Here is a 25,269-nt window from a genome sequence, read left to right as displayed (position 1 = left end):
CTCCCCCAGACATTCCTAGCAGCTGGCATCTAGAACATTTAATCGCCCGCACTGCAGTCACCCTAAGGATGCATGCATACAGTGCTAGCACAGGTGAACCCCACACGGCGGACACAGATCTTCTAATATCTTATAGATAGTATTCACGTTTCCTTAAAACTTTGCTGTGGGAGTGAAAATAAACAAAAAGTAGGATATCAAAGGGCAATAATGGAGGAAAAAAACTAGCGAAAAGGACCTTTAAAATCACACATTCATTTCTAGTCATTTAAAATTAGACCTGTAGATAAAGGTCACCAAGAGGGGCCCAATGGTTAGGGGACCCCAATGGTAAAGTAGGCAAATTGTCACCGGTAATAATCGATATCTCAAGATATATACAGCATGGCAGGACCCAGGTTATTGAGGGGCGATGTACTTCTAGGAAAAAATGGGAGGGGGGGTGGTACGGGACTTTCCCTGTATAAACCCTAGTCTAGCGTTACCCATCGCAGGGGAAGAAGTCTGAGGGACCGTCTGGCCCCTGCTGCAACTGGCACATGGCACGACCACCGACCATTAGGGATGTTCCGTTGCGACACTTGTAAGGCATGTGACCTTATATCTGTCTCTAAGATGGTCACATGTTCGGCGACTAACAAAACGTTCTCCATCCGGGAATTTGTTAACTGCAAAAGCAAAGGGGCCGTGTACATCTGCCAATGTTCCTGTCCTAAGGACTGCATTGGCAACACATCTAGGGAGTTGAGAAGGAGGGTTTGCGAGCATATGACGTGCGGAAAAAGAACATCACACCGGTAGCGAACCACGTCATTGAAAAACATGCGGGCGACTCTTTCTCTCTTTAGTTTTTTGCTGTGGAAACGTCCTTGGGCTACATGCACATGACGACGGATATTTTTAACGGATGTTATTTTCACTGATGCCTTTCTGAGAAACGGACCTATTTAATTGTATGGGGGCAGCCTGTCGGTGACAAAACGGACAAGATGGAACTATTTTTTTGACGTCCGTTTTTCACTGACAGAACAAAAAATCTGCCGTATGACTAACCCCATCGACTACCATTGGTCTTAACAGATGTGTGATGGCCATTAAAAAAAAATGTACATCACACGTCCGTTTTTCACGTGTGCATGTGGCCTTAGGCTTTATTCATTTGAAAAAAAGCCATTTTATGTAACTGTCCTCACACGGCCGTTTTTAGAACCAATTGCCTTCTATGGGGCTAGTGAATAGTAGCCGGCAAAAAAAATAAGACTCGTCCTATTGTTGGCCCTTTTCCTGGGCAAACAAATCATGTAAAGTCAATGGGCACGTTATTTAACTGCCATAACGGAGCGCACCATCCAATAGACGCTTAAAATGGCTACAAGGACCTTTTCAGGTGTTAAAAAACTTAATGTGTGGGGACCCTCGCTCCTCACTGGAGGCAGCAGGACACCTGGGGACCCCCTGCAGATCAACTCTGTGAGTGCGGCGGCCTCTTCCTAGGCCATGTGATGTCCCCGTACGTCGGTCACGTGGCCTAGCTCAGCCCCATAGACCAGGCACAGGCGCTGTATGGTGTACGACTACTGATCAGAGCTACAGTCGTTCTGATGGTGATGAAGATAGGTTGTCGTTATCATTTACCGGATAACCCCATAAAGTTTTGTTTTTGGGGGGGTACAAAGTGACCATTATCTATGCTGGGGAGTACTGTGGGAGCCGTTGCCTATTCTAGGGGACATTCTATATACTGCAGGGGTTGGAATTTAATGGGCGTTATAAATAAAATGGATAAACAGCCGGCAGATTGCACCCTCTTGTACAAAATGGGCATGAAAACCAGACGGTCACAGGTTCAGCCTCTCATCCGGACTGCGGTACAGCGTGTAGTACATGGATGGCATGAGCCCACCTGAGCGGGCGGCTGTTTTGCTAGCGGTCTCGCCCTGGACAGGCCTCTGCCGCCTGTATGCTGTGACGAGGCGTGTGGCTGGGGCTCGTGCCTCATCTCTGGAGGCTTCTCTATACAGAGCCGTGCAGCCGGTCAGCGGATTTCAGGCTGCTGCACTTTTGTCGTAGTCAGGTCTTCTGCCGGATTTATTACTGCCCTGTTTCTATACTGTTCAGATTTCATTTGACATTTGGAACTTTTCCAGCACTTTCTGTTTTTACTTTGTTTCATTTGCAGCTCTAATCCTGCCTTCACACAGCTGCGATTTGTGACAGTGTATCAGTGTCCTAGACTGCAGGCCGGTAGCCCTTATGTACAGTTATACCTTATGGCAAAATGCAGTTGTGTGAGGCCAAGATTTCTATTCATTCACAGCAAGCAGAGAGCTTGACAATGGTGAGGATTTGAAAATAAACTGGGAAGTTGCATTACTGATTATAAAGGATTAGACGTTACTTACAGAACACTGGGCGGCCTCTGAGAGCGACAGGTTATTAACCCATTGTTCCGTGAGGTACAGTCTGAGCACTGGCGGGGACTAGCGGCATTAGCATGTGACTACTCCTGGACACTCCTAGGTGTTGTCGAGCAGTAGTCTGCACATGGCCCCGGACTCCTATGATATGTCCTAGGTGGCGAATTAATATTAATGGCTCATTTCCAGCACGTCCTCCATTATACACACACACTGTCACCAGGTATGTAATGGTGTGACTGCAGCTCATACAGATTATCGTCTTGTACACTCGCGTCCTCAGCGCTTTATCCGGATTATTCTTCATCCTATTCCCACCACCGAGATTATCCAGAGATGAGTAACAGAGCTCAAGCACACGAACGTACTTTCTTTCCGTGTCCCGTTTTTAAAAAAATTTGCAGACCGTATGTGGAACCATTCATTTCAATGGGTCCGCAAAAAAAAGGAAGTTACTCCGTGTGCATTCCGTTTCTGTATGTTCGTTCTGCAAAAAAAAAAAAAAACCTGTCTTATTGTCCGCGTAACAGACAAGGATATAACTGTTCTATTAGGGCCCAGCTGTTCTGCAATACACGGAATGCACACATACGACGTCCGTATTTTTTGCGCACCGCAAAATGCAAACGGTCGAGTGCATGAGTCCTAATAAAGAGGCCGCCGTTTTTGTCTATTAGAATTGCCAGACATTTTTAAAAAGGGTTCTTAAGGGTTAGAAAAAATAACCAAATCAGGTGCCTGAAGCTGAGCTGCAATACCACACGCAACCCATGGACGAGAGTGGCGCATTCTGTAAATAAAAGCGAAACCTTATGACCTTGCTTGGCGCGGCCAAGCTAGCAGTAGTTACGAAAACACCTGGGTGGGCCGTTCCATAGAGCAGCGCGGCTGTTTCCACAAGGCCTCATCCGTGCAGCCGTATGTCTGTCCCACAAAAAAGAAACTAGAGCATGTTCTATTCTCATCCGTTTTTAGGACGGGAGTAGGCATTTTTACAACAGGGACGCATACGGCTGGTGTCTGTTTTGCACAGCCGCCATTTCTGGACCACATAAAACACACATGATCGTACGCGTGAGGGCTGACTCCAGCCACCTTGGCCAGCACGAATGACTGGGATGGAAATACCCCTTTAAGGCCTCCTGCACACGACCGTTGTGTGCACCCGTGGCAGTTGTCCCGTTTATCGGAAACTGCACTGTTTGGCAGCCGCATCCGTGATCCGTATTTACTGGCCGTGAAAAAAATGACCTGTCCTATTTTTTTTTTTTTCACGGCCAACGGTTCACGGACCCAGTCATTTCAATGGCAAACTTGACTTAGATTTTTTTTTTTTTTTTTTTTTTTCATTTTTCCTGTCCGTGGATCCTCCAAAAATCACGGAAGACCCACGGAAGAAAAAACAGTCACAGATCACGGTACAACGGAACCACGATTTGCGGGACGTTAAAAAATACTGTTGTGTGCAGGAGGCCTAAAGGAGTTGTCCAAGAAAGTCTGATAGGTGCTGGTCCTATGTCCCTGGTTTTGATGGAGAGGTGGTCGAGCATGTGCACTGGGATTGCCGAGGATAGCCTTCTACAGTGTCCAGCACTCCCTGGCAGGCTCGTAGAGCAGTGCTCTATTCAAATGGGGGATACATTACCCCCTGTCCTGGTGATCGGTAGGGGTCCCAGTGGTCAGCCCCCACCAGACATGTATTGCCTATCCTGTTTTCATTCTGAAACCACCACTTTAATTGACATTGCATTTAAAAAAAATAAAAAACACTGCCCCTATAAGCCCCCTTTATTCAGCTTTCATGCTGACTGTGCAGTATTTGGTGACGTCAGTGGGTGCGGGCGCTGAGGAGCAGTTTATTTTTAGTTGTGGCTGGAACGTTGTCATTCAGGGTGTGACATTATAAAGAACCAGGACTTGCGTTGGCTATTACTCATCACATAACTCTATTGCTGTACGATCCTGCGAGACACGCATGTGGCGGCATGTGAATAACGCTGTACTGTGGGTGTTATGAACGGAAGGGTTGTGTTTTTTTTTTTTTTTTTTGTTTTTTTTTTTTCTCTTTTACGAACATTTTCCTTGTATGTGTCACTTCCACACTTTCTTCAGTATACGTTGAATCCAGCGCTTTGCACGTCGGCCTTGCGTGCCAATTAAAATTCTAAATCCATCAGAGTGAGGGTTAGGCTGGATCCGTAAAAATATATTTTCCTGATTATCCTAAGTATCGATTGATGCCATATAGAAGGTGAACTTCTCGTGATTTATTGGCACTTTACACATAGGGTATATTGATGAGCAGGCACTCTAATTATGGGTACATGGAAGACAATTTTATTAAATATTATAATATAGAGACATAAAACCATAAAATACAAATATATTAGCACCTAATAGCAGTATTAAAATGTATATAATTTTAGCAGCAATAGCAATAAACAACAAACAATCACTAATAGATATTTGGCAACAATGTCAATAATGGTGGAAGGATAATAGTATTAACATCATATAAATAATGTGCATATAAATAAAATAAAAAGCAGAAACTTCTCCTAAAATTGGATTAGTGGTGATAGTTCCATGTATCAATTCCCATATAATATATTCCACTGTCTATTTGGAGAGTAGATAGCTATATGATATAGCAACAATATAGCAGCAATGTTCCTGCTTGTAACAATGTAACATCAATGCTGCTATCCCAAAAGTTCCACTGTTCGCTTGCTCACAATGGATCGCTAGGTGTCTTTTCCTCTTTAGATAGTACAGAGTCCCACTTTTTAATGTAGAAACAGTGTATCTTCAGTTGTATATATTAAACATCCAGGTTTTGCTCACAGTTGCGCTGCTCTCTGGTGCGGCGTCCCGCTCCTGGTCTGAGAACAGGCTGACCTTTATGTTATGGATCCTCCGGTCACAGCTTCTTTGAAAAAGTCGGCGTTCCACGTGTGATGGCGGCGTCTCTGTTTATCAGTATCGCCTCTCCAATATTCGGAATACCTCTTAGTTTCTTTATCCAGCTGTCGGGGTTCCACTTTGTAAATGTTAGGTCTAATCTTGTGAGTTTTGTTAGATTCGATTCCTCTTAGAGCGCTCCAGTGATATAGTTAAGATCTTTATATGGTCATTGACCACTGAGGAAGGAGCAAGTCTGTAGCTCCGAAACATGTTTGGGTGAACAAGCATATAAAGATCTTAACTATATCACTGGAGCGCTCTAAGAGGAATCGAATCTAACAAAACTCACAAGATTAGACCTAACATTTACAAAGTGGAACCCCGACAGCTGGATAAAGAAACTAAGAGGTATTCCGAATATTGGAGAGGCGATACTGATAAACAGAGACGCCGCCATCACACGTGGAACGCCGACTTTTTCAAAGAAGCTGTGACCGGAGGATCCATAACATAAAGGTCAGCCTGTTCTCAGACCAGGAGCGGGACGCCGCACCAGAGAGCAGCGCAACTGTGAGTAAAAACCTGGATGTTTAATATATACAACTGAAGATACACTGTTTCTACATTAAAAAGTGGGACTCTGTACTATCTAAAGAGGAAAAGACACCTAGCGATCCATTGTGAGCAAGCGAACAGTGGAACTTTTGGGATAGCAGCATTGATGTTACATTGTTACAAGCAGGAACATTGCTGCTATATTGTTGCTATATCATATAGCTATCTACTCTCCAAATAGACAGTGGAATATATTATATGGGAATTGATACATGGAACTATCACCACTAATCCAATTTTAGGAGAAGTTTCTGCTTTTTATTTTATTTATATGCACATTATTTATATGATGTTAATACTATTATCCTTCCACCATTATTGACATTGTTGCCAAATATCTATTAGTGATTGTTGTTTATTGCTATTGCTGCTAAAATTATATACATTTTAATACTGCTATTAGGTGCTAATATATTTGTATTTTATGGTTTTATGTCTCTATATTATAATATTTAATAAAATTGTCTTCCATGTACCCATAATTAGAGTGCCTGCTCATCAATATACTATATTTTGAAACTTTAACTGACTAGGGTGAGTCAAATTGAGCAAGAGCACCTGTTTCCAAAAAACCTGTGGAGAGCCGCCTTTTTGCTATTAACTTTACACATAGGGTTTGCCTTTTGGGTGGGTGGTTGACCATAGGTGGGAAATTCCCTGTGCCCACCCTGCAGAATGATCTGTGGCTCAGTAATTTCAGAAGAGAGCGATGATGTATTTGGAGCCCCTTATCAGACGGAGCCTGCCGCTCCCTGGGACGTTACATTTGTCAGCTATTTTCCGAAGAATGTTATTTGCTTCCCTTAAGCCTCCTACATGAGGAGGGAGTACTCGCACGGCCCATCTGCTCGTTGCGGAAAATCCTGTGTACCTCGATCTTGGGGCTCTTGCATACCACCGTATTTAGTAACCGGGTCCAATCTGGTTGTCTTTTTTTTTTTTTTTTTTTTTTTTGTTGTTTTTTGGGCGGATTGCACGCAGACCCATTCATTTCTATGGGTCCGCAAAAAAAAAAAAGTTACTGCTCGTATCTGTGTGGCCATTCCGCAAATTACATGCCCTTTATTGCAGACACGAATAGTGATTTCTAGTGATAAAACCGCGGAGTGCACATGGAAGGTATCCATATTTTGCAGGGGTTTGCTGACCACAATACAGCTGTTGTGTGCACAAGCCCTTACAGGGATTTCCCAAAAACCTTAATAAACTAAAAAAAAACATTATTCACATGGTCAGTCTTTGCTGCAGCAGTTACTAGAGTTGAGTGAAGCAAGCTTGGGACGCTTCATCCGAAATCTTTGTTCAAAACTTCGGAATAATACTGTACGGAGATTCCTCTCCATACAGTATTAGAATGTATGGGCTCTGATGAACCGACATTATTCACGAATTCGCGCGCGACTGCGTTGAATAACTTCAGTAATTGATTTTTAAAGTGGAAAACCACTTTAAAACTTGAGACCGAACTCTGCTTCGATTTAGTACCTCAGAACCGAAGCAGAGTTCACTTTTTTTTTAAAGTGGTTTTCAGGCGCGACTTCGTGAATAACTAACCCTCGGCTCATCAGAGCCCATACATTCTAATACCATACAGTATTCCGAAGTTTTGAACAAGACTACTTTGGACAACACATCCGAAGCTCGCTTCACTCGACACTAGCAGGTACCTCCCATACATGTCCACTGCCGCCAGTCACCGCCTGCAGCGGTAATGCCTGCATGTGCAGTAGAAGATGGGATTGGCTGCAGTGGTCACATGGGTGTATGTGAGGTCATCACTGCAGGGACCACTGGAATAGTGCCAAAGGGGCTGCAAAATGATCACTCGCCCTAACCCAAAAGTATAGTTTTTATCCAATCAGATTCCATATGAATCAGGCAGGAAAACTACGGCGCCACGCTCTGTCAGATGGCGGATTACGGAGGTATTCTGTAGAATTGGCTTTGTATTGCGTAGCCACAGAGACGGGGTCTCTACTGTGAGGAAGGTGGCAGCACGTCCTTGCCTGCACAACTGGATATCTCACGTCATACATTCAGTGGCTATGGACGTGGCCCATTACAGCCATATTTCATTTGGAAACCATTCAGGAAAAGAAGATGGCTACCTTATTGGTTGGGTATTTCACTTCTGCTTGAGAAGGAACAACCCACTCTATAGTCAGCGGCCCCTGTCTTAGGATCCATATTCGTATGTATGATCAGTAGGTCATGGCCCCCACCAGTGGTGTAGAGCTCGTGGAGTTTGGTTTTGGTACACTGTGAGGCACTGGCTCCTTTATAACCTGTCAACACGGGTAGATATTTTCTCCTCAAATGAAGAAGCGGTCACCCATACTATGGCTGGCATTCCCTGCGGCCTTGTTCTGAATGACTGCACGTCTTTTTTCTGGACTCGGTCCATCTAACCATTTAGGAGAAAAGCCTATTGGAGCAGTCCAAACTTAGCTGAGACCAGCATAAATCTGGTTAATGTGCCCCTTCATGCTCCCCAAACTAATAATGATCACTGTATACTGGAAATCTCCATGCACTTTGTGCTCATACACAGAAGCCAATGTGAGGCTGCGTCCTAAGTCGTCCTGAGGTGTGACACCCGAGGGATGCGCCCTGTCATTGAGGGGCCCCCTCCCGCTCAATGATCGGAGCCCCAGCAGTGTAATCCTGGGGCTCTGATCGGTTACCATGGCAGCCAGGACGCTACTGAAGCCCTGGCTGCCATGGTCAGCTCCCTGCTGCTGTGTGCACAAAGCAGAGGGCATCAGGGACAGTGTGAGGTCCTGTTCACCCTAATAGAGCTCTATTAGGGTGAATAGGACAAGGGTTCTAGCCCCCTAAGGGCACTAATAGTTATTAAACTTTTTTTTGCTTTTATATTTATTAACACCAAAATATTAAAAGTTGAAATCGCCCCCTTTCCCAATTTTACATATGGAATATATGAACAATAACTAATATGTTAATTTTTTTTTATCACCACGTCTGAAAAAGTCAGAACTATTAAAATGTACCGTATTTTTCGCCGTATAAGACGCACTTTTTCTCCCCCCAGAATGGGGGAAAAATGCCCCTGCGTCTTATACGGCGAATGCTGTCAGTTTTACATCGCAAGCTGCAATGTACGGAGCGGGGGCCGGGGGAGGGACTGGGAGGAGGAGCTGGGGCCGGCAATAGCGGCGGGGCGGTGCAGTCACTGTACTATAGCCCTGCCGCTCCGGTATACTAATATAATATGTCATATTCAATTAATAGTTATTAAATATGCCCCTTTATGCCTAATGCAGGCCGGGCGGGCGGCAGCGTAACTCCCTGATGTCACGTGCCTGCGCCGCCTACTTTATGAATGAAGCAGGCGGCGCAGGCAAGTGACGTCAGTGAGTCCTGCCGGCATTGTACTGAAGCGGTTAGGATTTAAGGTACTATTAGGAATAAAGGGGCATATTTAATAACCATTAATTGAATAAGACATATTATATTATATTAGTATACTGGAGCGGCGGGGGATCTGTGGATGGCAGTTATGGGCTGGGAGGGTCTGTGGATGACACATGTATAACAGTGCCATCCACAGATCCCCCCCCCCCCCCCCCGTAACAGTGCCATCCACAGATCCCCCCCCCCCCCCCCCCCCGTAACAGTGCCATCCACAGATCCCCCCCCCGTAACAGTGCCATCCACAGATCCCCCCCCCCGTAACAGTGCCATCCACAGATTCCCCCCCCCCCCCCTGTAACAGTGCCATCCACAGATTCCCCCCCCCCCCCTGTAACAGTGCCATCCACAGATTCCCCCCCCCCCCTGTAACAGTGCCATCCACAGATTCCCCCCCCCCCCCCTGTAACAGTGCCATCCACAGATTCCCCCCCCCCCCCTGTAACAGTGCCATCCACAGATCACCCCCCCCCATAACAGTGTCCGTCATCCACAGATCCCCCCCCCCCCCCATAACAGTGTCCGTCATCCACAGATCACCATTAGTTCCAAACCCACCAAACGCACAGCACACCTTTTTGGTTAAAAAAAAATTTTTTTCTTATTTCCCCCCCCTAAAAACCTAGGTGCGTCTTATACAGCGAAAAATACGGTATTTTATTAAATACACACAATTAGCCTTTTTATTTATTTTTGTTACCTCGTCGTTCCCCCCCCCCCCCCCCCCCCAAAAATAGGATAGGACTGTTCTATTTTGGGCCGGACATTCAATAATATGCGGAATGAACACAGGTGTTGGAGGGATGCATTGGTTTTGTGTGTAAATGGATACAGAGCACATATATATTACCTGAGAAATAGAGACTCAGACATTTTTATTTTATTTTTTGTTATTCTCTGGGAGCACCAGCATTGGAGTTGTGGGCAGTCACTTCTTTCATAGAGATAAAGCTGTCGCCATCTGTTTTCTATGGCTCCCTTTAAAAGGGGTTGTTTCATCTCAGACAATGGGGGCATATTGCTTGTATATGCCCCCATTGCCTTTTACAGGTGCGGGTCCCACTGCCGGGACCGGCACCTATATTGGGAATGGAGCCCCGCAAATTGGTGGCTGGAGGACTCTGGTCCAGCCACCACCAAGCAATCTCCCCATAGTGGTGAATGGGAAGTGCATGACCGGCCACCGCTCCCAGTCACTTCTATGGGCCTGACGGAAATAGCCAAGCCAGCACTCTATTTGCGGCAGCCCCATAATAGAAAATTAATGGAGGGCGACTGCGCAGTGCGCCTTCCACCACTTTTGGGGCTCTGTTCTTGATGACCGCACCTATAAGACAATGGGGGCATATCCTAGTGATATGCCCCCATTTTGCTGAGATAAGACAACCCCTTTAATCCCCTGACAACTGCAGTCATGCAGAATAGGATCGGTTTGTTTAGGGGCTAAACAGTACCTACCCTTGAAAGTGACCGGCTTATCAGGTTTGTTGCCACAGACATGGGGACTATGACCGTGGTTTGTGTTGACACCACAGTTACCGGCTCACAAAGGTGACCAGGCGCTATAATTATAGAGCTTCTCATTACTGCAATGTCCCCAATGAACTCTGTACAACATGACCTTGATTCACAAACGATAAAACCGCGTAATAAAATAATTACCTCTACAGGTCTCAGCATGGCTGATATCTGTAGTCAGAAAATACACAATGCTACTGTAAAGGGCTTTTCCGAGAGTGTAATATAGATGGTTGGTCATCAATATATGGGTGTCTGACTCCCAGTACCCCCCGCCAAGCAGCTGCACGCGCCGCAGCCTGTTTAGGGCAGTAAAGCCACATTTATCAGTCACGTGACATTCAAGTGAATGGGCCTGAGCTGCATTTTATTTAACCCATCACTGGGGCCGTCCTTTCCCTGTGTCACAGTCCCAGTCAGATCGCCTATTCCAGTTGTGTGACTGCATTTACCTGACAGGTGTGTGACTACAGTCTTTGTAATGGCCATCGCACAGCCATTTTTAGAACCAGTTGAAGTCAGTGGGGCTATTTCCCCCCCCCCCTTTTTTTCTTTTTTTTTTTTTTTTAACGGCCAGTAAATAGTGGTTGTCAAAAAATAGGACATGTCCTATTTTTGGCTGTTTTTCTGGCCAGATGGACCCCATTAAAATCCATGGCACTTTTTAACGGCCGTTTAGACAGGTGTGCACTCGTCTAATGGCCATTAAAAACGGATACACTGCTAGAAAATGTATGCGCACGCACACTGCAATATGGTAAGGAAAAACTGACAGTGTGTCCGGTGAATGTAGCGTAAAGGGGTAAATCGGGTTCACTGCCATCATTGATCATGATGGTAAAAGGCAGACTGTCCTCGTAGGAGAGGTAGAATGCTTGCAGATGTTGTCCTTGGTCGGATTCAAACCTAGGACCCCAGCGCTGCAATGCACCAGTGCTAACCACTGAGCCACCGTGGTTATTCGTATTGGCGCATTTACTTTATAAAGTTTTTACATTTTCTTTCAGAAATGCGCCAAATTTGGGGCATTTTACACCACATTCTAGGTGCAATTACAATAGTAAATGTAGACCTATAAAATGGTAACGAATTTCTTAACTATATTCTATAAACTGTGCGACTGGCGTTGTGAATGTGAATATTACTCTGTTAGGCTACTTTCACACTAGCGGCAGGACGGATCCATCAGGCTGTTCACCCTGTTGGATGCGTCCTGCCGCCAGACCGCCGCTCCGTCCCCATTGACTATAACGGGGACGGAGCTCCGATGCAGCACGGCAAAAGGCCGCCGGACTAAAAGTACTGCATGTCCGACTTTTTAGTCCAGCAGCCTCTCACCGCTAACTGCCGTGCTGCACCGGAGCTCCATCACCGTCCCAATTATAGTCAATCGGGACAGTCCGGTGGCACGGCGAAATAGCGGCAGGACGGATCCGACAGGGTGAACAGCCTGTCGGATGCGTCCTGCCGCTAGTGTAAAAGTACCCTTAATGGACACAATCCCATAAAATAAGTATGGGGGGGGAATATTTACAAATTTGGGACCTAGTCGTAGTTAAAAGATCAGCTGGATTTTGAAAAACAAGTGGAGATGTTTCCAGAAGTTCTTGGCCAGTTCGAGTACCTTATCAACGTATTAAACTGTCCAATCAGAAGACCCATACTAATAACTGCATGAGGAGACTTTTTCCTGTGACAATCCTAATACTTTAATTCTGAATTTTTTTTTTCTTTTTAACTAGATGGTATCCCCTGAAGTCAAAGCCTGGAAAGAAGGAAAAAGAACGTGGCCAGATTGAAGTGGAAGTAGAGTTCAAAAGGAACAACATGACTGCTAGCATGTTTGACCTGTCCATGAAAGAAAAGTCTCGCTCTCCCTTTGGGAAGCTGAAGGAGAAGATTAAAGGAAAGCGCTCAGATGGACTGCCAGATACTGCATCAGCCATTGTTCCCAGCATGAATCAGTACGGCGATGACAGCGATGAAGAAATGCCTAGTCAAGACAAGAAGAAATCAAAGCTGAAAAACTTATTTTCTAAACCAGGACTGAAGAAAAATTCCATGTCTCAGTCCATGTCTGTCTTGCCCACGCTTCCTCCGTCGCCATCTCAAAGAACGGTGCTTAGACCCGGTGATTTTTCATCTGAATTCAACCAAGCCTCAGGATCTCCAGTCTCAGAGAGTAAGTATTGTGGTACTTTCTACATTGTGGAACAGAATTGCGGAACCATTCATTCCTATGGAATTGCAGATCCGCACTTCCGGGTCCGCACTTCCGTTCCGCAAAAACTAATATTCTATTAGTGCCAGCAATGTGCAGTCCGCAAAATGCGGAACGCACATTGCCGTTTTGCGGCTCCGTGGATCGTTGTTCCACGGATGGGGGGGGGCGTTGTTCCTGCTCCTTTCTCCCATCTCTGGCCACACCATGCTACACTAGATTGACAGGGCCAGGCAGCGTTGGTCTCCTACTGCCGGCCCTGTCTGCCATGTAAATCTCACGCCTGCGCCGTCCCATTCAGTATTCGGCGCAGTGAGTGAAGGGCCCTCACTGCGCCTAATACTGAACGGCGTGAGATTTCCCCAGCACGCAGGGCCGGCAGTTGGAGGTGCAGGCTGCCTGGCCCTGTCAACCTAGTGTAGCAAGGCATGGCCAGAGGTGAGAGAACGGAGCCTCTAGGAGCAGGGGCAACGCCCTTTCCTGCACCTAGAGGCTAATTAGCATATTATAAGCTATATCTTATAAGCTATATTTCTGCAGTAACAGGGGCATAGATAAAAGTAGGAATAGGCTAGTTAGGTTCAGCTGACATTATTACATCGCTAGTGTCAGCTAGCTTAATGGGGTTAATTCTGGTGACAGAAACCTTTTTTTTTTTTTTTTAAGATACATTTTTTTTTTTTCTATGTATAAACTGGAGAATGGTGTGAGTTATTTTTATGTTTTCTTTTTGCTATTTCGGCAGTCATTTTAGAAGTGTGTAGAGGAGCTAACATTGATGTATTTTTGTTTGTGATTAACAGGGCGGTTTCCACAGTTTCCTACAATCATGACACACAAAAGAACAGCAAGTGCAGACACCAAGCAGGTGACTTCAGGAAACAAAAAAGAGGGACTTTCCTTCTTCACCGGCCTGAGGTCAAAGAACGACCCAATCACTCATTCCAATTTGTGTATTAATGGCAATCACGTGTACATGGAAGAGTCTGAACCAAAAAGTGACAGTCCCAAGGACAATTCTCTGACCAATTCCCCACAGGTTATCCGAAGAAGTCCCATGTATGCATCAGCTGAAAATCTGTCTTCCAAGCTACCCAAGGAAACTTCTACAACATCTAGTAACCTTCCTGATAGAGGCATGAGCTCTTCCAGTTCTAATTCTTCTCTTAAATCTGTTGAACTGGCGAAATCTGAAAGTTCACAAGCCGAAGATTTCACATACAAGGGTCCTCAGGTGCCTTCTGATCTTCCGAAAGAGCCCAAGGAAAGTAAAAAGCAGGAAAACAAAATGTCCTCCTTACTGTCATTAGTCACTGGAAGGAAAGAAACCCCTAAAAGCCCTGATGTTCAGCAAGTCAGTGACCTACCTCTAAAGAAGGACGAACCGAAAAAAAATGGTTCACAACAGCCCACAGATACGCGAACCAAAAAGAACTCCCCTAACCCGTTTGAGGAAGATACTGAAGAGGAAAAGAAATCCGAGCCTTTTCCTCTAGAGAAAAATGCAAAAACCTCAGCGGTCAAGCCCAGGTTAGTATCTTCTATGACTTACTGAATGACTTCCTCCTTGTGTGACTGAACAATCTTGTGGTGTTGTTTTCTACAGGAATTGGTAAGCCAGAATTTCTACAGGGAAATGTTGGCCAATATACTGGGTATATACATTGTACAAGTGAACATTTTGGAAGGGTGTGATCCATGTCTTTCAGTGCTCAGTACCCGTTGATGCCAACATTACTAACTCTGCTATACAGAGAGATCATTGTCTAGTAATACCAACAGTTGCCACCTCTTCTTAACTGGAAACAGCCTGACGAGAAGACCTTCTTACATTGTTGATATGAATAGGTCCAACTTCCATCGTACATGGGTATTTTAAAACGGTTCTCAAGCCTACAATCCCTAGGCCTATTATCTAAAGCTTGCATTGGTGATTAACACTTTTTGCACATCAGAGGAGTGATATACCATAGGAGATACACACTTTGCTAAATACATTCAATTCCTGTCACCTGGCATTAGCAGGACCTGATCAGCGGAGACTGCTACCAATGTTCTAAATATGCCACTATAGCTTTTAATCGGATGAGTCTCCAAACTGGTTTTGTTCTTCTAGACGTAGGTTCTAAAATTCTAGATGATTGTGTCCTTCTCTGCAGGAAATGCAGCTTAATTGGTTGCTTGATTTAAAGTGGATATGCAATCAATGTCAGATAGGCAGGGACCCATTCTGTGTAGAAAACGGGACCCCCGACGTAAAGGAGCGCACACCTCACATGCACATTCATCACTGTGGGAGTACAGAAAGTTCCATAGTGGTGTGCACATGTGCGGTGTGCTCTCCTTTACTATAAGAGAACTATTCTCTAGATGGGTGCCAGTCCCACCTCTGGGGCCCGTCCTATCTGACAGTGATGGTGTATCAGTCCCATAGTGGTGAATGGAGAAACAGCTAGCCTTTATTCACCACTTTGGGACTGCTGGGCCAGTGCTTGCCTATTTTTGGAACTCCCATTGCAGTGAAAGATGGGTGGTCGTGCATGCGCGGCTTCTTGTCTGTTCAGTTTGCAGGGTCCTGTTCTGGAGATAGGTGCAAGTCCCACCTCTGGAGCCTGTCCTATCTGACGTTGATGGCACATTCTAGCTATATGCAATCAGTGTCCCAGTACTCCTTTAAAGAAATTTTGCACTTTTGGTAAGAAAGGGTGTTGGGGGGGGGGGGGGGTGATAACTAGGGGGTTATGAGAACAGCCGTGCATCAACAGCAGCTTGGAGTCACGTAATACATTCGCCCGAGGAATATAATGTCTTAAAGGTGATGTCTGAAGGATGTCCTCTCTCCATATGGTATTCCAATACTAGAGCTTTCTTCTTCGTTGGGAGAGAAGTGCGCTCAGTTGCTTAGTGTTAATCATTTACACAGGTATGAGGTCACTGGGAGGAAGGCCAGATAACACACCAAGCCCGTGTTGTATGCAGTAATAAGGAAGCGCAACTGCTTCTTGTTCTACTGGTTTCTGTTAACCCATTGTTCAGCAGTAGGGAATATGTAGAAAGCTTTCATAGCTGTCTGATGAGCATGGCCCTGTGGGTGACTATCCACAGCGAAATAGCAACATGGCATTCTTCATCGGTGGCGTATGCAGGTTGAGATTTATATATTCTATGAAGTCATAATCTGACTATTCCTACGAAACGCGTTTCATACCTCAGATTATTCTGCGCTCTCGTCCTCAGTCTCTTTAGTCTCTCTCTGACAAATGACACATTTCCTTAATGATATGCCAAGGTCAGTTTTACAATAGAAGTAGATGCTACATGACCAACTGTTTACTGTGTTACCTGCTTGGATTTTACATATTTTATTTTGTTTGTATCTGCAGATGTAGTTAATGTTCAAATTGTGTGTAATACATTACATACTATTTATTCCAATGTAACTATGTCAGTGTTTGTAATTAAAATTACTACTGCTGCTAAAATTCCTATTATTACTTTACAAATTATATTAAAGAAGTTGTCCAGAATTATAAAAGAAAAATGGCACCACACCTGTTCACTAGCTGTGTGTGGTATAACGGACACAACTCATGGACAGGTGTGGAGCTGGTTTTGGAATAAAGCGGTCATGTTTTTCTAATCCTGGACAACCCCCTTAAAGTGCACCTCTGATCAATAGCACAAGAAAGAAACTTTGTAATATATCTTATTAGAAAAAAATGCCTCTTTTACCACTTATTAGGCTAGAAGCTAGAGGAGGAGAATCTCCTCCTCTTTTCTGTGTATGGGAGACATCATTGCAGTTCCTCTCCTGCACCTGCCCTCTCCATAGTCTTGTATGGACAAGTAGAAGCTGATCTCTCATTGAAGCTGAAAATGTGTCTGCTTTTTGAAAGCTGATTTTTATCAGTGACTTAAGAGTGGACAGTTAAGGTCCTTTTAAGTGGAGAAAGTAGCATTTTTCCTAATAGAAAATGGATATACTGTAATTATAGTATACATTCTAATCGGAGTTGCACTTTAACCATGATCGGAGTCACATGATACATTTTGGCTGTTGCATGGTAGGTTCGTTAGGGGTTTGGTAGATATTGTGGTTGCTCCATGAGCTTTTGACTGCATTCAACAAATGTTGCTTTAAATATACCTAGAAATGTATTATTGGTGTCTGCGAGTCAGCGGACCTGCAGATTTATTTTTATTCTGTCCTCTTTGCAGACTGGACGTGTCTTCAGAGGCTGAAACCAAAGCCAGGCTCTCTTCATCTCTTTCTGGCACTTCTTTTCTTGCTGCTTCTTTCTATGGTGGGCAGGGGTCTCCCGAGGCTGATTTGCATGATCCACGTAACCTACCTCAGAGCACTTACATCTCTCAGTCACATAAGGGTTCTCCCCCTCCAGAAAGCCCAACGTTAAGTGAAGGAAATAAGGAATCCTCAACGGGTGAGCCTGAAAATCTTTCGGCACCTCTGTTTTGGAGATCAGGTGTAAGTTCAAAACAGTCCGAATCAAAAGAAGTGAATGTTGTTTCCCCATTTACAGAAAAAAATAAACCAAAAAAGACTTATGTAAAGACTCTTCTTGACCAACTCAAAGGCAAATCCTCACACGCTGAGAATGAAAATGTAGTCGATGCAGACTTGGTGAGAGGCATATTACCTGTACTGTCTGAGACATCATCTTTTTATGAAGAACCTAAAACTGTAACAGAGAAGAACTCTACGTCAGGGTTTGGTGGCTATGGAAGAAATCAAGAAGACTTTACAGTAGTATCTACTGAAGTGGAAGAAAAATCTAATGACTATGTAAAGGAAGTCCCAAAGCCAACCCCAAGAGTACAGTCTGCCCCTAAAAAAGAATCTGAGGATGAAAAACCAGTGCCACCAAAGCCAGCACCCAGAGCCCCAAAAATGAATAAAACTCAAGATTCTGTGTGTGATGGTACAACTACCACTCAACCTAAGGAGAGCTTGCCATCTGACAGTGCCATGGAGAAAGCTTCTCGTGTAGGTGCTTCACGTATTGATAGTCTGGTTCATGCTGGACACAATTTGACCAACCTGAAAACAGCCACTCCTGTGGTTGAAGACTATAGTTACAGATTGGATGAGCTCCCAGTCATTCCTGAAAATCCAGAAGGGACATCAGATGATGAGCAGCTAGATGACAAGAAGAACAATCTACATTCCTCAGTAAAGACAAACAGTGACTCAAGAATGCATAAAGAAGATGGTCATGTCATGAGGGATTTGTCAGAAAAGACATCGTACAACAAGTCCAAGGACACGGCTGACAAGCTGACCTCTGAGAAATTTTCTCACAGTAAAGTAAAAGTTGAGATCCTTGAAACGGCCCACCAGACTTCACCTGAAACCGTGTCCTCTGTAAACTTTCCTAGCTCTTCCCCCTCTGTTTCTATTCCAAGTGATAAGCCTAGTGCTCCTAGGGTAGAGTCAACGACAACCCCAACCATTGACGTTTCTGATAAAGTGGAAGGCTCTGGCAAGAAGAAGCTGCTGCGGGCATGGGTTTCACCCTCTGAAACACATCCAATCCCTACAGTGCAGAGTGGTGGAACAGTGTCTTCTCGACAAAGGTGAGAAAACTGTGCTTTTCTTCCTTCTGGTTAATTCGTTTAATTCTCCATAATACAACACGTACATCTGCACATGAAATTAGATTTGCAGATCTACAATTTTTAGCAACCAATCAAAAATCATAATTTAATCAGAGTTTATAAAAAACTTAACTCTACAATATCTGTGAAAAAAATATATATATTCAAAAGAAATGTAAGTGGAAAACCCTTTAACCCCTTTAACACAATATGACATAACTGTATGTAATTTGCATGCAATTGATGTATGAAGGGGGCTCAGAAGCTAAGCCCTCTCCATATGCGGTGGGTGACAGCTGTCTAATACATCCGACTACGGCTGCAGCTAACTATTATTTGAATAATCAATTAGTTGTCGATAATTTCATCGATTAATCGGGGGGGGGGACACCAAAATGACAAAAAAACGGGTTTATATGATTTTACTTGAAAAATTATGTTCAAAGGCCATATTAAAACAAATTGTGAATGGGGGTTCTGTGGATGGCACTGTTATGGAGGGGGTTCTTTGGATGGCACGGCTATGGAGGGGGGGGGTCTGTGGATGGCACGGCTATGGAGGGGGGGGGGGATCTGTGGATGGCAGAGTTATGGGGGGGGATGATCTGTGGATGGCACTATATAGCATCTTATGCTATGTCATCCACAGATCTCCCCCATAGCAGTGTCATCCTCAGATCCCCCTCCCCATAACAGCCCTTGCCCCGCCGCTCACAGCAGTAGACTATTCCTTAACTGGCAGTAACTTTTACTTTAAATCACCACATCTTCTTTTACCTTACAATGAAGCTCCAGTAACCGGCAGAGCAGGCGGCGTAACGTCACTTACTCACGTGACGCGCATGCTCTGCCTACTTTATGAATGAAGCAGGCAGAGCATGCGCGTCACGTGAATAAGTGACGTTACGCCGCCGCCTGCTCTGCCTGTTACTGGAGCTTCATTGTAAGGTAAAAGAAGATGCAGTGATTTAAAGTTCAAGGACCCGCAGGCATAGAGCCTGACCGCCCGCATATCAACGAATCGGCCGATTTATTTCGATAACTGGATTCGTTGACAACGAATCCCATTATCGATTATAATCGATAGTCGATTAATCGTTGCAGCCCTACATCCGACACCTGGCCACAATGACTGCATCTGCAGATGATTCCAATCCCAGTCACTTTCCCCCTGCTATTCCTCGATCAATAGCGCCCGCAGTATCTGAGAGGTTAGACAGATGAAAGGTGCTTCTTCTGACCTCTGATTGGCGCCCCCGTGAACATAGTGATGCAAAGAAAAAAAAAGGATCAAAAATATATTTTTTAAAGTGGTAAAACATAACAATATACTGTAAATTTGTGATCATCGTTAATCCTACTTACTTGCAGAATAAGGTCATATTATTTATTTTTTTGGAACAGAGTCAACTCTGTAAAAACAAACACCGCCCCCCCCCCCCCCCCCCAAAGTTATGTTTTTTTTTAAATCCATTTTTCAATACAAGATACAATAAGTTAAATAGTGCCATTAAAAAAAAAATATACAACCTGTCCTGCAAAAATAAGCCCTCATACGGCTCTTGGAAGGCAGTAAGAAAAAACAAAACTCTTCAAAAATAAAAAAAAATTGGCCTGTCCTTGCTAATCGTTATTGTAAGCCCAGAACATTGCAGTATTGTGGCAATATAAAATTTCTACAGCTCTGAGCCCAATGGGCAGGTTTTATAAAAAGGGGTAAAAGCATGGTCTTTACTGCCCAGGGCAGCCAATCACAGTGCAGCTTTTTTTTTTTTTTTTTTTTTTTTTTTCCTCCAAGAGTACTATAAAAAAATGAAAGCTATGCTTTGATTGGTTGCTGTGGGCAACAAAGACAGTTTTTTACTTTAAGACCATTTCATAAATCTCTCGCTATAATTTTATCAGGACATATTCTGCTTTATTTGCATTTTCCGCTTCCACCATTCATCTCTATGCTCTTCAGTCAATGATGAAAAATGTATTTGTACAATCGCCATATTTCTTCTGGTTCCTTCAGTCGTGTATGTCCTATGTGCGGTGGACTAGGGGAGGATCTAGCGTTTTTACATGATGGTGTTTTTTGGATTTGTTTTTCGGTAATTACGGATGAAGTCTGCCAATCTCTGGCCCTGGAAGTTGCAGGCACAGCTTACATGAAGGGTCAGGCTGCAGACACGTGAACACTGTACTTGTACCTTGAGGTAATCTGGCGGCTGCACACTGTACTCCTGCTCTGCCAGACTTCACAGTGCCGAGAAATCTACAGTACAAAGTCCAAGATGTCTTAAGAAATCTATGTACATTACATTTTCTTCTCTGGTAGTGCCCCCTTGGTAGCGCCACCTTCTCCGGCATATTGTGTGGACTAACATGGCCAGTAGCTTCCCTGCTCCTTTCCCTTCCTCTCAGGGCCGGGGTGGTGATCCCATAGAGAAGCAGATGAAGAAGCCTAGACGCCTCTCATTCATTCTGCCCTACTGCTAAATTCGTAGAAATATACAGCTATATCACTACATCCCATATGTATCTCTGAGGCTATGTGAGAGGATATTTTCTATGCAGGGGAGAAAGAGGTTAATGAGCTGAGTGCAATGCATCCTGGGAGATGCCAAGTGTATGAGCTTCTGACCACCCACATAAAGGGAGGAACGTCCTCCAGATATACAACGCACAGTGAGCTGGAACCTCTTTGCTGCACATTAAGGACGTGATGGTTCTTCACACCATTGCTCCCTGCACCAAATATTTTAGCACAAATTTCCTAAATTAATTCTGAAATGGCGTTGCCTTTAAAGAGGTTTGTCTTAAAGGGGTGACCGCAGAGTGTTGAACACATTCACATTGGCTATTCATTCAAAAATGACCATTTGCTTAAAAAATAGCATTAGGAAATTTTCATAAAGACTGTGTCCTAATACATGGCCGACAGTATGGAGAAACTCTGGGGAGAAGATGGTGTTTATTTTTTTCAGATATCACATTTTTTTTTTTTTTTTTTTTTTTAAGGGGTTTCTTGAGGTGTGTGTGTGGTGTGTTTTTTTTGTTTTTCTGATCGGTGGGAGTGCGACACCTGGTACCCCTGCCAATCAGCTGATTGAGAACTCATTGGCGCTTGCAGTAGCGCTACGGCCAGAGGACAGGTCATCAGTTAAAAAAAAAAAAAATCTCTGAAAACCCCTTAAAGTAAATGAAGAGACTAATATCTAATGGATTCATTTACCAGAACTGTGCAGAGCAGGGAGCCACCATCTAATTTCATTTACTGGGATCAGTGGCCTTCTGTGCGGGTTCGACAGATAAGATTGGTCCAAAGCGCAGCCAAGAATGTCGTCCGTCCCCCCTGAAAGAAAACATTCCACCTCCGTTAATGCCGCATGTTATCACTGGTTGTATAGTCAGAAGTACAGAAAAGCTCTAATAATTGCAGATTATTAGTATTTTGGGAATTGTGCTGCCTTTATCAGGGACAGTTCTGATGGGAATGTTAGCTTGGCTCCAGGGTAGAAACGTGTGCATGACATGTAGTTATCACATTGCTACCCACTGAAACTGGGATAAGTGCGCTTAATTTCCTCCTAATTTCCGTCCAGTTTGGAGACTGTCCTCGCCTGTACTTTGAGTCAGCCGGAGATTTGCATCTAGTTTCCCTGTGTCCTGCAGGTGCAGGATGATTTCTTCTATAAGTTATGCATACTTTTCTCTTGTACGGAGGATTTATCGGAGACCTGAGCGCTTTGCAGCGCGTTCCTACGCGCTGTAAAACGCTCAACAGGCAAGAACCAATGATTACCTATGGGAATGGTTCTCACCTGAGTGTTTTACAGCGCATACGATCGTGCTGTAAAAAGCCCGACGCCCCAAGTACAGGAGCTTCTTTGGGGCGTCTTGTCGCGCGTTCCCGTACATAGACTTCAGCGGGAATGCGCGACAATGGGCGTTCGCTTGTCTCTGTATGCGCGATTGCAAACGCCCGTACAATCGCGCATACAGAGCGTACGTTCAAGTACGCTCAGGTCTGAACCCAGCGTTAGGAGAATTTTTTTTTTTTTATTTTTTTTTTTTTTTTTATGAGAATGATCCAGGCAGAACACTAATGGTGAATCCTAGGGAAGAAGGCTTTCCTTCACTTTCTGCTCTGCATATTGGCACAGTGAAAGAAGTTGCTTCATGTTCTGGTTTTCATTCCAAACAGTATTAGTCATTCTCTGCTCCATAATCCTCAATTAAAATGGGAGCCATTCTTCCCGAAACAAATTAAATCTGCTGAACCTTCATGAGGCATGAAGAAAACTCATTAATGTGTGTTGGCAGAGCAGACACCAATTTATTCGCATTTACTGGACCTGTAGGACCGGCGTTTTCCAGCCTCGACTCCCCTGTGCAGCCGCAGGGTGCGCCACATTTATGCAGCGGCGCAGGCGATGGACTAAAATCTAGGACGGCCTCAGTTGCTGTAGATATTGGTCTTAAAGGGAATCTGTCATATGGAACAGATATCTGAGCTGCAGGCAGTGTGTTATAGAGCGGGAGGAGCTGAGCAGATTCATATGTGACTTTGTAGGAAAAGATTCAGTATAATTTGTCGTTTTATTTATATTCCTGCTCTTCATGGGCTTTAAAGTTCAGACGGCGGTCCTATCCATGATTGACAGCCTTCCCTCTGTGACTGTATATACTGAGATAGCTGTCAATCACTGATAGGACCGCCTCCTGGACTGCAAAGCTAAGAGAACTAATTTAAATGAATACTGAATCTTTTCCTAGAACCCCCTATATACAGGTCCTTCTCAAAAAATTAGCATATTGTGATAAAGTTCATTATTTTCTGTAATGTACTGATAAACATTAGACTTTCATATATGTTAGATTCATTACACACCAACTGAAGTAGTTCAAGCCTTTTATTGTTTTAATATTGATGATTTTGGCATACAGCTCATGAAAACCCAAATTTCCTATCTCAAAAAATTAGCATATTTCATCCGACCAATAAAAGAAAAGTGTTTTTAATACAAAAAAAGTCAACCTTCAAATAATTATGTTCAGTTATGCACTCAATACTTGGTCGGGAATCCTTTTGCAGAAATGACTGCTTCAATGCGGCGTGGCATGGAGGCAATCAGCCTGTGGCACTGCTGAGGTGTTATGGAGGCCCAGGATGCTTCGATAGCGGCCTTAAGCTCATCCAGAGTGTTGGGTCTTGCGTCTCAACTTTCTCTTCCCAATATCCCACAGATTCTCTATGGGGTTCAGGTCAGGAGAGTTGGCAGTCCAATTGAGCACAGTAATACCATGGTCAGTAAACCATTTAACAGTGGTTTTGGCACTGTGAGCAGGTGCCAGGTCGTGCTGAAAAATGAAATCTTCATCTCCATAAAGCTTTTCAGCAGATGGAAGCATGAAGTGCTCCAAAATCTCCTGATAGCTAGCTGCATTGACCCTGCCCTTGATAAAACACAGTGGACCAACACCAGCAGCTAACATGGCACCCCAGACCATCACTGACTGTGGGTACTTGACACTGGACTTCAGGCATTTTGGCATTTCCCTCTCCCCAGACTTCCTCCAGACTCTGGCACCTTGATTTCCGAATGACATGCAACAGTCCAGTGCTGCTTCTCTGTAGCCCAGGTCAGGCGCTTCTGCCGCTGTTTCTGGTTCAAAAGTGGCTTGACCTGGGGAATGCGGCACCTGTAGCCCATTTCCTGTACACGGTGGCTCTGGATGTTTCTACTCCAGACTCAGTCCACTGCTTCCGCAGGTCCCCCAAGGTCTGGAATCGGTCCTTCTCCACAATCTTCCTCAGGGTCCGGTCACCTCTTCTCGTTGTGCAGCGTTTTCTGCCACACTTTTTCCTTCCCACAGACTTCCCACTGAGGTGCCTTGATACAGCACTCTGGGAACAGCCTATTTGTTCAGAAATTTCTTTCTGTGTCTTACCCTCTTGCTTGAGGGTGTCAATGATGGCCTTCTGGACAGCAGTCAGGTCGGTAGTCTTACCCATGATTGCGGTTTTGAGTAATGAACCAGGCTGGGAGTTTTTAAAAGCCTCAGGAATCTTTTGCAGGTGTTTAGAGTTAATAAGTTGATTCAGATGATTAGGTTAATAGCTCGTTTAGAGAACCTTTTCATGATATGCTAATTTTTTGAGATAGGAATTTTGTGTTTTCATGAGCTGTATGCCAAAATCATCAATATTAAAACAATAAAAGGCTTGAACTACTTCAGTTGGTGTGTAATGAATCTAAAATATATGAAAGTCTAATGTTTATCAGTACATTACAGAAAATAATGAACTTTATCACAGTGTGCTAATTTTTTGAGAAGGACCTGTACAGTAGCTCGGCAAATCCTGCTGTAGAACATGCCTGCAAACTACTTTGTGTTTTCTTGGTGACAGAAATCTGGCATGAATTAAGATAAATGTGCGGGCCCTGCTGGCCTCCCACTCCCCACCCCCTTTTCTCACCACTTTAGACACCCCTTCTCATGAGGAAGAGAGACATCCCTTACTTACCAGTTTCTGAAGTAAAAAAAAAAATGTCC

The 25,269-nt window shown here is 44.3% G+C and overlaps 1 protein-coding gene across 1 annotated transcript in view; it reads left to right on the top strand.

Moving 5' to 3' along the window:
- RAB11FIP1 (RAB11 family interacting protein 1) overlaps nucleotides 1-25,269 on the top strand; it is a 39,852-nt gene that overhangs the window by 8,921 nt on the left and 5,662 nt on the right. Inside the window, exons 2-4 of the mRNA XM_044279329.1 lie at nucleotides 12,629-13,068; nucleotides 13,911-14,637; nucleotides 17,326-18,702. Of these exons, the coding sequence (XP_044135264.1) occupies nucleotides 12,629-13,068; nucleotides 13,911-14,637; nucleotides 17,326-18,702 (2,544 nt within the window). The remainder of the gene's footprint in view (nucleotides 1-12,628; nucleotides 13,069-13,910; nucleotides 14,638-17,325; nucleotides 18,703-25,269) is intronic.

The sequence above is a fragment of the Bufo gargarizans genome, chromosome 2, assembly GCF_014858855.1.
Source record: "Bufo gargarizans isolate SCDJY-AF-19 chromosome 2, ASM1485885v1, whole genome shotgun sequence".
Lineage (NCBI taxonomy): Eukaryota > Metazoa > Chordata > Amphibia > Anura > Bufonidae > Bufo > Bufo gargarizans.
The sequence above is the reverse complement of the archived record's forward strand: the minus strand, read 5'-3'. Positions and strand labels throughout refer to the sequence as shown.